This window comes from Protobothrops mucrosquamatus, unplaced genomic scaffold (genome assembly GCF_001527695.2).
Source record: "Protobothrops mucrosquamatus isolate PMUCROS unplaced genomic scaffold, P.Mucros_1.0 scaffold420, whole genome shotgun sequence".
Lineage (NCBI taxonomy): Eukaryota > Metazoa > Chordata > Lepidosauria > Squamata > Viperidae > Protobothrops > Protobothrops mucrosquamatus.
The window spans coordinates 153283-169920 of record NW_015386749.1 but is presented as its reverse complement, the minus strand read 5'-3'; the positions used below and the strand labels follow the sequence as shown (position 1 = coordinate 169920).

The 16638-nt window shown below is 35.9% G+C and overlaps 1 protein-coding gene across 1 annotated transcript in view; it reads left to right on the top strand.

Moving 5' to 3' along the window:
• FBXO36 (F-box protein 36) overlaps nucleotides 1–9688 on the top strand; it is a 13861-nt gene extending 4173 nt beyond the window's left edge. The window contains exons 2-4 of the mRNA XM_015816292.1: nucleotides 2190–2298; nucleotides 6553–6725; nucleotides 9297–9688. Coding sequence (XP_015671778.1) covers nucleotides 2190–2298; nucleotides 6553–6725; nucleotides 9297–9488 — 474 coding nt within the window. The 3' untranslated portion in view covers nucleotides 9489–9688. The remainder of the gene's footprint in view (nucleotides 1–2189; nucleotides 2299–6552; nucleotides 6726–9296) is intronic.
• Nucleotides 9689–16638: the final 6950 nt, after the last annotated feature.

The following is a 16638-nucleotide window of genomic DNA, read 5'->3' as shown; positions in this document are numbered from 1 at the left end:
CTCCTATATTTTGAGCCCATTTAATCATACAATCTTTAACTAATTCAGTTTCTGAGTCCAATTCTAATAAAACATTATATATCCTTGATGGACCATTTCTGGCTTTTTTGCCTTCATCAGTTAGCCATACCCTTTATGGGATTCGAACCTGGGCAGTTATACATACTAGTCAGTGATTTAGTCACTGAGCCAAAGCTTCCTAATATAAATGTTTACTTTAAACTTCACATGCCTCAAAAACGTTTTGCAAAAACTAACTTTTTAAGTATTTCTATGTCTTTTCCAAGAAATATGGGGGAGGGGAAATCTCTGGATTTTCAGCATTTACTTTAATGAGTATATTTATGTAAATCAGAATAGGAAGGGAACATTCTTATATAAGGAATAATGATAATAGAAAACATCATTTCATATCAGCTGCATGTGATACAGCTATTCACACTAAGATTTTAAAAATCTTACTAGTATTAAGTATGGCAAATTGTTTAATGTTGTATTTATACATTTAATTGCATGTATCTGAATAATCAGATAGTTTCTCAAACTTTATATCCAGAAAGGTCTGTCTATATTTTGTTGTTTGTTTTTGCAGTGGATAACTATATAATAAATTAAGATTTTCTTTTTACTTTCATCAAAAACAGTTTTTCTGTCACTTTCTTTTTTAATTAGTTCAATAACAAGCCAAGTAACGCCTCTTCCAGTTCCTCAAAACTGCCCTGTTTTGAAAGCATAGGAGAGGAAGTAAAGAGTGAAATTGCAATTCACCTTGCAGTCATTATTTACAGTTTCAGGGGAAAATGCTTATTTCCTCTGTAAGAATCAGCGAGGCAATGTGTATGTAGTGGGTACTTTATTTCATAACATGCTAAGATTTAGGTCTCTTAGTTCCTGTTGTACCAAAATCTGGCACCTGCAAACTATTCACAGATTTTCTGTTGAAAGTACTTTCCTGAGACAAGGTAGTACAGTAATGAGAGACAATTAGATTCTTACTTCATTTCCTGGGGAACGAATAGCAAAGGAACAAAGAAAAATCATTTGTGGGAATTGGAAGCTGCTTTGTTGTTTGTTTTTTAGCTTGGGAATATATTTGGATTGTTAAGAAAGTATATACTTTCTTATATGCTGTATGTTCCCTTCCATGCACAGAGGCTCTGCTCCTGAATTCTACCAAATAAATTCCCTTTTGTGCAGAACAAAAGCTGAACTCTTTCAGCAGGGTGCATAAATGGAGAAAAGAGGGAGACGAAATCCAAGCATAGAGGAGCACAGGGTGCTTCAGGGGAGTAGAGGAGGCTCAGAAAAGGCATTCGCAGCACTTGTATTCCCAGTAGTTTTTTTAAATGGATCTGTGAATAAAGACACAAAAACAAATTAAAATTGGACAATCCCATGTGCACAACATGTATCAAATAGCTGTGGAATCTGGGCCTCCCAGGTATTCATCCTAACATAATAATAACATTGCACATTTTACTGACAAGTCCATTTATCTTTGAAACAGCATCTCCAAACCACAAAATCTGATGCCTGACAAGACCAGTAGATTCAACTGCAAAGGAAAACAAGTTATATGAAGTGTTCTCTTTTTTGGTGCAGGCACCTCCATGGCTAAATTAATCCTGTGTTATATTTCTGTGACTGAATCACAAATTACCCAATCATATTTTGGCTCAATGGAAATCCGTGGTTATTTTGTGGTTTACTGTATTGTGTGAATCTGCAAAATTGGACTCAGTAAATCATTAATAAACAAACCGTTGTTAAATGTGATGTGCAAACATAGTTATTTCTGCAAGATCATCTACAATTACTAGTAAAGAAGTTATGTGCTTTCTCAGAAGGAAGCCAGTTAGAGATTCTACATTCCAATATATTTATTAATATCCATCCTGAATTATTTTATATAAATATTAATGTTCTGAATGTCTCAATGTGCAGGGTCTGCTTCTTTCATAGGTTTGCCTTGTTTTTGCAGTGAAGCTTATCAATACATGATAACAGTGGAGCAGGAAATGTTCAGTAAGCTTGCCATAAAGCCTGATGCTGATTAGGACAGAGAAGTGACTGGCCCCAAGTCATCTTTGACTAATCTGAGCATCCCCATTCCTAATCCATCTCCTTAATCACTATACCAGCTATCTAAATAATTTCTCTAAATACTTTTCACTATTCTCCATTCATAGGTGATTTTCAGGTGGTGGAAAATTTCTCTTCGGAGTGAATTCCGTGAAGCAAGGCCTGGAGAACTCAAAGAATCTCATGAAGATTTCTTGGATGATCCCTCCCTCCAAAGTAGAATACTATGAATTTAGTCATAGCTCAATGAGTGTACTAGTCTTTGAAGAAAATGCATGTTTGAAGAAAATGTGATAAGTCCTACTTTTAACAATTTTGTATAAAATTGGTAGTAGAACGCTATTTTGGTAGTAGAACGCTATTTTATTTTCATGACAAATGTGAAGGCATAACATAGTGCTAATAATCTGATGTCTTTTTTTAAAAAAAAAGTGTTAAAATTTGAGATTAAATATCCGTTATTTGTGGCATAGGAAATAATCTATGGATTCCTATTCAGCTATTTACAACAGATAAAGTCTATATGAAAATGCAATAATATTCACCAACATGTGGAGGAACAAATCTACTTTTGAAGAGTTTCGGTGTTCTTTAAAATTCTTATTTACTGATGGTGACAGTTCCCTTATGTCATTTAGGAAACTTAATGAAAAATATCATATTCTTGAAATGGTAGTAGAATTTGTAACATTCTACAGTATAATGCTTTGGATTTAATTCTAAAAGTTCCTTTAGTATGTTCTGTGTGCAAACATAGCACCTATCTGCAACTCTTTAAAACAATCCCATCTTTTTCAAGAATTGCAGTCCCAAGAAAAATTTCATCTGTTTGAGTTGCAATCTTGATATCTCCATAGTCCAAAGCCATTTTTGTAATGAAAGCTGAAGTGCTGCATAGTCCTCCTAATTTATCTCCCTCCAAAATATGAATTTGTATTCCCTAAAACAGAGGTCCCCAACCTTTTGGGTACCAGGGACCGGTTACGTGGAGAGAGGTTTTTCCACCAACTGGAGAGGGCATGGTTTTGTGTGCTACCAGCATCCCGCGGATAGGGCTTTGCTTGTTTGTGCAGCCCGGTTGCTGGCATGCCTCGGATTGGTACCAGTCCACGGCCCAGGGGTTGGGGACCCCTGCCCTAAAATACACTTGAATTGTCTTACATCTTGTTTACTTACAGTTGGTAAATTTGCATAAAACGTAGATGAATCAGATATGTTTTGGAAAGTTTAGATGATCTATTATTCAGGAAGCTAGGTGAATTTTTCCCAATCATGAACTAAATAATAGGAGAAAAATACTACTTATTTATTTATTATTACTGTAGCAGCCCAACTTAACAAGTGAGTTGGCTATCAACTCAAATAACTACAATTCTGGGCATTACTGTATACAGTAAGCAAGCAACAAAATAAACAAAGCATAAATAATTACAATATAATAATATGAATATATTATTTCATATAATACTATTACAGTGTATATTTCAATACTATACTCTCAAAAAGTAACATACACAAAGAAAAAGTATACACTTCAAATCATTACACATTACATCCAGCAACTTACAGTATTCCGTTTTAAACAACAGCATATGAGAAATATATAAACAGATATTAGTCATTTTCTTGATTTTGGACAAAGTTAAGTCTCTTTTGGTCATATCTCAACCACACCCCAATTTTCATAATATCAATGTGGATTTCATAATAAAAAGGGATTGTTATTTCATCCAATGAGTTACTGTATAGTGAAAAGTTGGTTATGATGGGCAAAAATAAGCTTTTCAAGCTTAGGCAGCAATATTGGAAATTCTGCAGACCTTATATTTAGACAAGGATGTAGTGACAGAATTCAGTGAACAGCCTCAAGGCCTTTATTATTATTTTTTCCAAGAAGGCAGACACTACATAACTATAATTGGATTAAAGTAAAAGAAGATGGAGAGATATTTTGGCGGGATAGTTCCAAAAAGATGCTAATAGGCAAATACAACATTAGCCATTTTTAAGCAATCCTTGCTCAGTTCCATTGTAATATCGGGAGGCATTTACAGACATGCTGTCATAAAATGTTTTTTTATCTCAAAAGATAAAGTAAAATTAAATTTGTCAAACCATTCTATGTCAGTCATTATTTTTCCCTGAAAAACATTGTGTGAGGTATTGCTTATAGCAAAATGCTTATGGAATAAACATTTAAATAGTGGAGAACTGATAATAATGTTTAAATGTTTCTAATGATAAATGAACATCATACCATGAAAAATAATTAAGTGTAATAATACTAATAATGCAGTTTTCCAATTTATGCAGAGTGTTGCTATGCTATTTAAAATAATTTTGTACAAGATATGATTTTGTGGAAATGCATGATTCTATACACATCAGAACTATAATATCTCTGTGTATGCATGTGTGCAGGCACATGCTTCAAACTTGAGTTCATTCTGTATTGTCAATAAGAAATATTTAAGGGTTCCATCCGCACAATAATGCTCTAGCAGCTTAATGAAGCTATTTTGATAGAAGTGCTTTGTTGGGAAGATTCCATTAGCAGAAAGACAATATCTGAATCCATGTCTATGTTGTATCATATTATAGCTTATGAAATGGAATTCATCTCTTAGTTTTCTACAAAATGTATAAATACAATATCAGGTTTTTTTTGCATAATAATCATCTAGGAAAGTGTAATTATATAAAAAATGGAGTGTCATACATCATAAGAGAGTCAGTTTGGTGTAGTGGTTAAGACACCAGACTAAAATCAGAAGACTGTGTCTTCTAGTCCCAGCCCTGAAAGCCAGGTAAGTGACTTTGGGCCAGTCATACTCTCTCAGACCAACCTACCTCACAGGATTGTTGTTATGGAGAAAATAGCAATGGGGAGAAGTATTAACTAGGTTTTCTCCTTAAGTTATTTATAAAAACAATAAAGGAAGATTAAAAATGTAAAATATTTTTTTAAAATGAAATTATAATCCTAATGTCAAGGTAACTGAGAACGACAAAAGATGGTTTCAGCCAGGTTCATTTCAGAAGTTGACACCTAATCCTTTTTGGCAACTTTATGAGGGAAATAGAATGGGGCAAAAATGTCCCTTTCTTGATAGTAAGAAATTTCACAGGAGGGGCAAATCTGTTGGTCCCATAGGCTCCCACCAAGCTGTGTTGGCATAGATTTATAGACAGCAGCATTCCTACTGGCAATACAGCCTGAAAATCACTCACAGGGATCTATAACCTCTTTAATAGTTCAAGTGTCTTTAGGATTGGGTTCATCAATAATTCCAACCTATTGTTATTGGACAGAGCAATCTTAAGTCAGTATGGGGGCTTGTTGGCACTACTACCCTCTATAAATGGAAGACACATTTGGATGCTACCCCAGATACCTTATGGATCTGAATAGATTCCTACAGGAAATCATTCAGATTCCTTGGAGATTTTCTCATTGAACTGGCAAATAGTTTAGTTACATACTTGCTCAGTCTCTGAAACCCAGAGGTGATAAACACGCTAAATGCAATTCCTATCAAACAACTTCTGCCTGCCTGTCAACCCCAGGAAATTCCTTCATTCGCTAAGGAGCTCTGTAATATAAAACAATTGAAGAGAAACCTGCAGCATCAGTGGTATAAAATAAATAGTGACTAAGACTGAACATAAATATGAGCTCAGGTTTGAATCTCCAATGTGACTATACAGCAGTAAAGAAATAGATTTTTCTGTATTTATTACATTGTGAAATATCATCTAGCAGCTCTGTTCAATGTGATATGCACCCTGTTGAGAATGGGCAAGCATCAAGACATAAACATAGTTAAAAAAAAAACATTCCAAAATTTTCTGTTCCACTCAAAACAATAGAAAAGCCTTTTACTCCATGATACTAAGATCAGCCTCCGGAAGGTACCCATCTCTATGTTAAGCCTTCTTTTACAGCCAATTAGCGTTCTTCATTATCTTTCATCCTTCACCCTCATTTTCATTATTCTCACCATCCCGCAATTTCAGGATTTGCTTTTTCTGACAGTCCAATGGAAGCATTATCTCTATGCAGATACAATAAAGCAACCAAGGTTGGACCTTGAGTCAAATCTTTCAAGGGAAAAGGCTGCTATAATGCTTCAAGGATAGATGTTTCACTTGTGCAATGCATATTATAATCGGTCCTTTTCAAATGCTTTGTACAGCTCTAGGAGAGAATAGTAAAGAAGAATCACTGTTGTTACATGGTGGTGTTCTCCACCTTGCTGAGAATTATGGAATTTACCATCCCAGATCATTTCAGGATGAGGTTGAAATCTGTTATAATACTGATTCTCAAACGAGTTCAACAACTCAAGGATCAGTGGGTTATAGCAATGATTCCTTAAGTACTGTCTAAATTGTAAGCAATAAACCTGTTTAATATGTATTGATTATACTTAAGTTTCTCTGACTTAGTTGTACTTTCTAAAATTGCAGTTCAAATAGCCATTGTGTTTGGAGCAAGCACTCTGGAGCATATCTTCAATCTGTGCAGAGGTAATTTTGATTTCCTGGTGCGACTGCCTGATACATTACTTCTGTACATCATGTCTTATTTGGATCTTGAAGACATTGCAAGGCTTTCCCAAGTATCACACAGACTTGAAACGGTAAAAATGAACTTGATATGTGTGAGCTTTTAATTCTAGTTCTACATAAATATTTCTAAAGATCTATGGTACTTTGATTTCTTTATTAAAGTCTTATAGTAAAACCTCAATTTGCTAAGCTAATTGTGGAAGGCTGTCCTCCATACAATATGTATAGTATCAATGTTCTTTTCCTTTTCCTTTTTTTTTTTGAATAGCTAATATTTCTATTTAGCAGCATAAGAGGCTTAAATGTGGGTAGCTGTACTATTCAAAATCCATGCAATAAACCAACTTCATGTTTGGTTAGTATTTTGATAAAAAAACTAGCAGAAATGCCAGGATTCCAGACTAGATTCGGAAGTTGAATAGCATCCTGGAAGAGGAAACAGTAGTGCCCTTTTATAGGAAGGCACTAGAATTCAACTGCGATTCAAAGGAGACTGTATTTTTTAAACTGGATTGCATAGCTCAGTGATTTCTTCCCTATGTTATATATAACCATTTGACTTGACCAATTTAACTTTGTTACACTGTCATAAGATACTTTTATTGATAATATATTGTATATCTGCATTTCATCTGGCACGTTAACCAGGGATGATCTGCATCGTTCGTTATTATAATAAAGTGCCTTGCCATTTCTATCGTCTCTAAATTTTGAAATCATTAAAATGCCAGTAGAGGGAGCTTAAACCTAATACAAAACAGAAAGTAATGGAGATGCATTTTTAACAGAGTTTAATTTTGATTATAAGTATGGTTTATTAGTTCTTTTAGTAAAGCATTCTAAAAAATTCAAATATTAACAAGCTTCAAGAAAAAAATGTTTTAGAAAGTAATCCTACATTTATCTATCAAACATAATTGAGCCTTAAGATTTATCCCTAGGTAAATGGATATAGGATTTATATAGGATTTCAGATCTTATTTTTTACCATTATTTGATTCACATAAATGATTACAGATCAGATATGTACTTTCAGAGTGTTGCAGCTCTGTTATGTGACATAAAGATAAATTTGATAAAGAATTTTATTTTTTAAAACATGTTATCTAAGGTTCATTTTAAAAAGCAAATCAGAATCTATGATACAAACAACCATACAAACCATTCTGCTTTTGTTTCCTGCATTAAAAATATATGCTTATGCTTGATGATCCAGTTTATTTACATTCAAATAAATTGTTGGATGTTTTATGTTTTAATTTCTGGTAGCATATACAGCTTCTTAATCACAGTTGGCCAAACTCCAAATTCAACCGTGAGGAATATTTGAATGTTATTGAACCTCCATTGTTTGTGACCATTGCCCATACTCAGTGGTGGGATTCAAATATGTGAACAACCAGTTCTCTGTGTGGATGCCGCTTCAGGAAGTCCATTCTGGGCCTGGGCAACAAAAAAATAGCTACCAGTTCTGCCAAAGTGGTGCGAACTGGCGAATCCCACCACTGCCCCATACTCCATGGGATAGGAATCTAATATATCGAAGGCCACAAATTTCTGTTCTTGTCTACTTCCTGGTCAACCAGTTGCTAGTGTTTTTGTTATTAGCATAACATCTTGTTTCAAGGTTGCTGGCACACACTTGCAAAGCTGAAATATGTACTTCAGTTAAAACAGATAACAACAGATAGGAATGTAGCTCAGATGCCTAGTAAAATGCATTTGCCTGAAAAATGCTGGTACAGGCCAAGAAGCAAAAGCATCACCCAAATATGTTCCAAGAGCCACAGAACGTCAAATGAGGTAGTCAGCCAAAGAATCACGAGTTACAAAGCCAAATGGTTATCTCCAGCAAAAGTCTGCAAGGAAAGCAGTTACCTAAATCTGTCTGCTAATAGTTGGCTGCAACCACTCATGCCTCACAGTTTGTTTAGTAAGGAGTCTCATTGAGGAGAATGGCTCTGCTTGCCTCTGTAGATGTCTAAACCTGGGGCTTGGGGTTGTGTAATGTCATCAGACTGTTACACCAGAACAGAAGATGCCTGTGGCTGATCAGGCTCAAATGAATCATGACCTATTGGGTCCTGAGGTTGACAATCCTGAAGCACAGACTCAACTGGAGCAACATCATCAGATTCAAAATGGATGGTTGTAATAAGTAACTGAAATAAAGGATGGTTCCTAAATAGTATTTGAATTATTTTTAAAATGTAGAGTTGATACTCATGGTGATAACAGGTACTATAAATGTGAATTCTCAAGCTTCCTCCTGTTATATATTCAAGGTGGACAGTATTTAATTTTTATTTGTTATGTAGGGGTGTGGGTCTATACACATGTTGTACATGGTATATTTAAGTGTGTGTCATGTATGTGTTTCACTTTGAGAGCGGGCAACGAAATTTCATTTTTGATGTGTGCCGTTGTGCCCATAGTAAAAAAATGACAATAAAGGTTATCTTATCTATCTTATCTAAATTATGGATATGAACATTATTGTGCAATTGTCTATTTCATTTTTGAAAAAACTTGCAAATACTGGAACTCAAACAGCCCAATGGAATCAGATCCTAATATTTATTTGCTTCTAATAAAATAAATTTATTTTTATCTGCTCATACTTTTTATTTCTTTACAAATAGTTATGCAACTCTGACAAACTATGGGAAATGATTGTGCAAGATTTATTGGGCACCATCACACCAGAAATGAAGTCCCTGGCAGAAGAAATTGGGTGGAAGCAGTTCTTCTTCACTAACAAGCTTCAGCTGCAATTACAGCTCCGAAGAAGGAGAAATAAGTCAGCTGGTTCTTCTGCAAGTCTGACTGATTAGACAAGTATTTTTCCTAATTAAACATGTTGAAATGTGTGGATTTTCTTTTCTTTTTTTTCTTTTTCTTTTGGTAAGCTGAACATCTTGTTTAGCTTTTTAGAAAAAAATCTGATCACAAGATTTGAATATATAGGCTGCCTTAAAATATGCTATTAGAGATGTCTGAGAAAATCTTTGTTATACTATATTATTCCATACATTTTCATTTAATATTTCATTTAAATTGCATTTTGTTCTCCATTTGTTTTCAGTAAATTTAAATTGTTCACATTTTATTGTCTTTTTATGTCTTTTTTTGCTTTATTGGGACTGTATTTGGTGGCCAGCAGGTAGCAGCCACCTTTTATTTTATACCACTGTTATCAACAGTGATTACTAATATGAATGTATGGATACATAGAGAAAGCTGTTGTTTTTCTTTTCATACAATACCTGGAATGACACAATATCTGTAGCATTCTAAGAAAATAAAATGAGAACTTCCAGGAGATGGCAAATGTAATCAGCTACAATTATCAAGAAAAGTTAAAAATCCCCCCAATTAATCCAAATTAACGTCAAATAGTAAGACTGGGATAACGAAAACTCATTTGTTTTTTGGTTTCGTTTGCTATAAATCTGTTATGTACTCTCCTTTAATCAAATTATTAACATTTCTATCCCACAATTTCATTGACAGAGCAAACATTTTTTTGTCAAGCTTTAATTCTAAAGTCCTCAGAAAATCTATCCCTAAAAAAAATTAGGGAGAGGAGTCTTACATCCTATGCCTGTGAAACAATTTCTCCTGATAAGCATTTCTACAAAATTGAGTAGCATTTAATTTACCAAGAAATGTATTTGCCAGGCAAGAGTGGTAACTTCCTGACACATGACAGTCATACTGTGAATTATAAATTTCCAGCATACTAAATCCCTTGTTCTTTCATAAATGTATAAAAATGTGTAATGTTTTTTCTGTAGTTTTAAAATGCTGATTCATCCTGAGTGGCTCAAAAACATCATAGACTGAATGATAAAGCAATATTGTTCATAAGGACCCTGATTATTTGCACTGTAAAGGATCTTTTTGTTACCTAACATAATACTTTATAAAATATTTATAAAGATGGGGCCATTAATCTTATAATAGGAAAATAGTGTTTCTACTTTAAAAAAAAAATTAAAATACAGCTAGATGATCTGAAACAATGCAAACATGACCATTTTCTACTTTAACTTAACAACTTCAAAAAACATTATACCTATTTTTTTCCTATTGATATAGGGTGTTTGGTGTTATACTTTTAAAATAATTATACTTTCAAGACTAGAATTATCTACTACAGAAATAAATGTGTGTGGGTTTCTTTCAGTATCTTTTTATTTGTTTTCTATTTCATTAACTACATATGCCAATATTTTAGTTAGCACATTAATATGTCTTGTCCTTTAATAAAATATTCCATTTGGAAATTTTTAAATATTTGATTTTATATATGGTAGAAAAATAATGTGTCTTTTTATTATAAATATCTAGATAAAATCCTTATATTAAAAATTAAATAATACTGTGCAATATAGTTTAATGTTCAGTTTAATTATATAAAAACTTCTGCAGAATAATGGAGTTGGAAGGGGCCTTGGAGGTCTGCTAATCCAGGGCTTTTCAACTGGTGGTACGCATACCACCTGTGATACATTGGCACCTGGCAGGTGGTACGTGACCATCCTAGTAAAGTGGTAGCAGGGGAGGAGAATGAGCTGAACCGGCGCAGCACACTCAAGCCTGAGCGAGAGACGGCTGGAGCTGAGGGCTGTCAGGGCTCAGCGGAAGCACCAGGATTAGCGCTGATTTCCAGCTGATCGGCACTTCTTCTGGGCTGTCAGGGCTCAGCGGAAGCGCCAGGATCAGTGCCAGGCTCCAGCTGATCGGCGCTTCTTCTGTGCTGTCAGGGCTCAATGAAAGCGCCAGGATCAGTGCTGCTTTCCAGGTGATCGGCGCTTCTTCTGGGCTCAGCGGAAGCGTCAGGATCAGTGCCACTTTCCAGCTGATTGGTGCTTCTGCACTATCAGGGCTCAGTGGAAGCGCCAGGATCAGCGCCAGGCTCCAGCTGGAGCTCGGCACTAATCCTGGCACGTCTGCTGAGCCTAGAAGAAGCGCTGATCACTGGAAAGTGGTACTGATCCCAGCGCATCTGCTGAGCCCAGAAGAAGCATCAATCACCCGGAAAGCGGCATTGATCCCGGTGCGTCTGCTGAGCCCAGAAGAAGCGCTGATTAGCTGGAAAGTGGCACTGATCCCAATGCGTCTGCTGAGCCCAGAAGAAGTGCCAATCAGATGGAAAGCGGCACTAATCTCGGCGTGCGCGCTCGCACACACACAAACACATGTGCAGGTCTGGGAGAGGTGAGCTGAGCTGAGCCAAGCCACGCAGAGGCAATAACAGGGGGGAGGGGAAGCCTTTGCCCACCACTGCCTGCCTGTTGCCGCCTCTTCCCGGAGCATCTGGCAGTTTTGAAAAAAAAGCAGGGGAGGGAGGGAGGGAGGGAGGGAGGGAGGGAGGGAGGGAGGGAGGGAGGGAGGAAGGAAGGAAGGAAGGAAGGAAGGAAGGAAGGAAGGAAGGAAGGAAGGAAGGAAGGAAGGAAAGTCAGGGAGGGAGGGAGGGAACTTGGATATAAAAGGGGGGAGAGAAATTTGTTAAATGAACTTTGCCCCATTTTATGGCTTTTCTTGCCACAGTTGTTAATCACTGCAGTTGTTAAATTAGTAACATGGTTGTTAAGTGGATCTGGTTCCCCCACTAACTTTGCTTGTCAGAAAGTTGCAAAAGGCGATCACATGATCCTGGAACAATGTGACCATCATAAATATGAATTCGGTTGCCAACCATCCAAATGTAAATCACATGACCAAGGGGATGCTGCAACTGTCAAAAGTGTGAAAAATGGTCATAAGTCAGTTTTTTCAGTACCATTGTAACTTTGAATAGTCACTAAGCGAACTGTTGTAAGTCGAGGACTACCTGTACTTTATCACTTTTTTCCATTTTTGGGGGGTTATCAAGTTTTTGACACCTTCCTAGGTGACTGGTGGTACTCGAATGTTGCCATATTCTAAAAGTGGTACAATCGGTGAAAAGGTTGAAAAGCCCTGCTATAAAACATGGTGAAAAATAGATCTGAGTCCCCGTTCTGAGGAAATATAGTAGCCCAAATTATCCAAAGCAAATAGATTTGATCAGTTAGGGGGAGTGTTCCCTCCTCGCTCTCAGTGTCGGTGAAGTTGCTTTAAGAATGATTTTTTTTTCGGGCATAGATGGTGGTGAGACAGAGGCTGTAGAGTACAAAGTATTCTGGGTTGTAAAACAAAGTATTACAGCCTTATTCTATGAATACTTGACTTGGCTTTGAATTCATCCTTAAAAAAATCTGTAATTGTCCCAGATTCTTGTGATCAGTCTGGACTCTTACTCTATTTTATTCCTTCCAGAAAGGCCTCCTTTATGGCAAAAACTCCTTATTAAAACTTAGTAATTCCTCTCAGCTGGCAAAAGTTATCCAGACAAAAATATGCAAAGAAACAGATTGCCTGCAGTACAGGCTGTAAAAGCATTGCTTACAGAGTAAAACTTGAGGCATCATTTTTAATAACAAAGGGAGGGAGAGATTTGGGTGGCAGAAATGGGTTGGGAGGAAGGCTTGTTGAGTGCCAGGATCTCAATTAAAAGTTTATCAATTCTATGAGTGGCATAGCCTAAAATGGTAAAATATGGAATAAACTTACAAAAGTTAGCAAGCCCAGGAAACACTGGAAGTGTACAAAAGTGAAGATGGTGGTCCTGAGATAGGAGAGCCTTCACAAGAGGATTCATTTGCCTACCTTTTAAGGAAATACAATATCCAAAGAAGGCCAACTGATTTTTCTTTCAAGTAAACACTCAGATTGTGTTAGCAGTAACTTGAAGTCTGTGTGCAAAACACTCATCTTATTTTTCAGAATAAATTAACAGGTTAACTAGACAGGTATTTGTCCAAAGGGAAAAGTGTGATTAATAAATTAATGAAGATTGCAGGAAAATTGGCCAAACTGAGTTCCATTACAACATATTGAAACTTGTAACTAGTATCAAATACTGTTAAATATTTATGCCCCTCTTTCATATGGTTAAGATATAACGTCTCCAAAATAAAATTTGGTAAAAAATGTATGTTTTGTCTATCTATTTTAAAAGTTCAGAAATAAGTGAAAGAAGGTAACAGAGTTCCAGATCTAAAATTATGAACCACAGCAAGAGATATTTCTTTTTTTCATAAAAAAGACAGAGTTCCAGGTAACATAGAAGACTGGTGAACAAAACCCATTTAATTGCTTATTCTACAATATTTACATTCAAGACAAGTGAAAAAGAAAGAATAAAACAAATAATAGAATAATAAAAATTAATGATAGCCATTCATCCCATTTACAATTTGTCATCAATAAATTCATTTAGGCACACCAATTGAGTTCCAGATACAAACATTTTGCTGAGATCTTAGTTCCAATAATTTTACAAAACCATTGGATGAGTAAATTCTATGTTTTTTCACTTCCCAAAATGTTTGTGTGGTCAACGTATCTGGCAGATAAAATAGCAGATGGAGTCTAACTGATGGAGTGAGTCAGATCTTGAAATCTATTATTCTAGCGTAACTAAATATCAAACATAATGGTTTCTTGGTCCCAGTGAATACACACATTATGAATCTGAAGTTAAGCCATTGCCAAACAATAGGAAAATGCATCAGGATGTCAAATTCAAATAAAGAAGTTCTTGATAATGATATCAGGAATGATTCTGTGCATTCAGAAACTGAGCCAGACCTTAAGAGCTTGTCATTGATATTTTCATCCACTTTGGGAATTTATTATGCTGAGAAGGCATAGTAGTGTATGATTGCAGAGATCATAAAATTGCCCATGTAGAATAGAATAGAATAGAATAGAATAGAATAGAATAGAATAGAATAGAATAGAATAGAATAGAATAGAATAGAATAGAATAGAATAGAAGTCACCTGGTCCAACCCCCTGCCCAAGCAGGAATCCCTACATCATTTCTGACAGATGGCAGTCCAGTCTCTTCTTGAAAGCCTCCAGTGATGAAGCACCAATAACATCTGAAGGCAGTCTGTTCCATTGGTTGATTGTTCTCACTGTCAGGAAATGTCTCCTTATTTCCAGGTTGAATCTCTCCTTGATCAGTTTCCATCTGTTATTCCTTGTCTGACCTTCAGGTACTTTGGAAAATAGGTTGACCCCCCCGTCTCTGTGATAGTCCCTCAAATTTTGGAACACTTCTATCATGTCTCCCCTGGTTGTTCTGTTCACTAGACTAGCCAGGCCCAGTTCCTGTTTTAGCCTCCAGTCCCCTAATCATCTTTGTTGCTCTTCTCTGCATTTTTCTAGAGTCTCAACATATTTTTTTATATTGTTGAGACCAACATTGGTTGCAGTGTTCTAGGTGTGGTCATATTAAGACTTTATAGAGTGGTATTAGTGATTTTGACTGAATCCCTCTGTTAATGCAATTTAGGATTGCATTGGATTTTTTTTGGCTGTTGGCTCATATTGGAGAACATAGTTGTATTGCATACCATCTTAAATCTTAAGAGTAACACAAAGGACCACATAGTCCCAAACGTGCTTTTCAAAAGGCAACTGGACTTTGTTGATTTTTTTCCCTTAAGACGTTTCGCTTCTCATCCAAGAAGCTTCTTCAGGTTGAAGAAGAAAAAACTGAGTAAGTTTCTTGGATGAGAAGCTAAATGTCTTTAAGGAAAAAAAACAAAGAAACTCTAGTTACCTTTTGAAAAGCACTTTTGGGACAACCATGACCTGGATGATTTTTGCATGTCAGTACTGTTTTTTCATTTACAGAAAGAGTCTTCCTGCTAGCTTGCAACTGCCATTAGAATATTGTAATGAGCAAGAAGAGGAAAGAAGGCGAGAGAACCATGAGCTTTTCTTTTGTCACAGTAGCATTGTCACGATTCTTGAGTTTTCTGTTTTCAGATTCAAAATTAGATTGACACAGGCAGGATCCCTGAAATTCCCTCCCCAGTGAACTCATCCCATAGCTCATCAGCTAGGCCCTCTTTAAACTGGTGGTTTAATCCCTTTATAGTTCAGTTTAAATCTTGACCTAATATCTAAAAGTCTACCACATATGCACTCATTAAGCATCTTGTCACAGGCAGTTGATTTTATGGTAGGCTGTTATCACTTCAGCAGAATTATCAAAAACACTCCTCAAACACGTCACAAAATCATCATCATTATCCACATTTAGACTATTTTGAATTAGAAGGGGTGGGAAGTTTTATACCACGGTCCATTATTCAATATTCATATGAAAAGTGTACTTCACACCGAGTGTGAAAGATCATAATTTTGCCTACATTCCCATCATATTTGCCAGGCAAAATGAGAGAACATGGGAGAACTGTAATTATAGCAGCTATTAAACCAATAGTTGCTAAGTCAATTAGAAACTGCAATAGGATTAGTGATGTGTTTGGCTATGGTAAATTCTGGTTCATTAGCAGAGCTAGATGATTCTTTGAATGGACTGATCTTTCTAGGTTGCTATTTGATACTGATTTTGGAGCAAAGCATTAAAATGTAACCTATAGTAAAGAGGATAGCAAAAGGGGGTCAGTAACCATGGTCTTGGTCTAGAAAATCCGAACTCGTCTTTCAGTGGATCAGAAATAAGGAGAAATGTCAGGTATATCTGCTTTGGTCTCTTGTAATAACCTTCCTGCTGAACTTTGCAATCTCAAAGGAATCTGTACTTGATATCCTATTATAGCAGCAAGCAATTGCAGAAAGATAAAAATCCATTCTACCAAACTAGGAACTTGACAGTATTTATATGCATGCCCCAAGATTCGAATCTTCTTTCCCCTACTTAATATTTTTGGCGGAGGGTGCAAAGGATTATTTGCAGACTTTTTCTCACACTGACCCTCTATTTGGCCTTTGATGGCAAATAATCACTTCATACCCAAGCTCTTTGTTTCCTGCCTTTTATCTCCAATTTCACAAAAATTAATGTTCAATTATTAATTGACATGCACCTCAGTATAAGGGTTGAGATTTTCAGTTTTATTTAACACTGTTAGC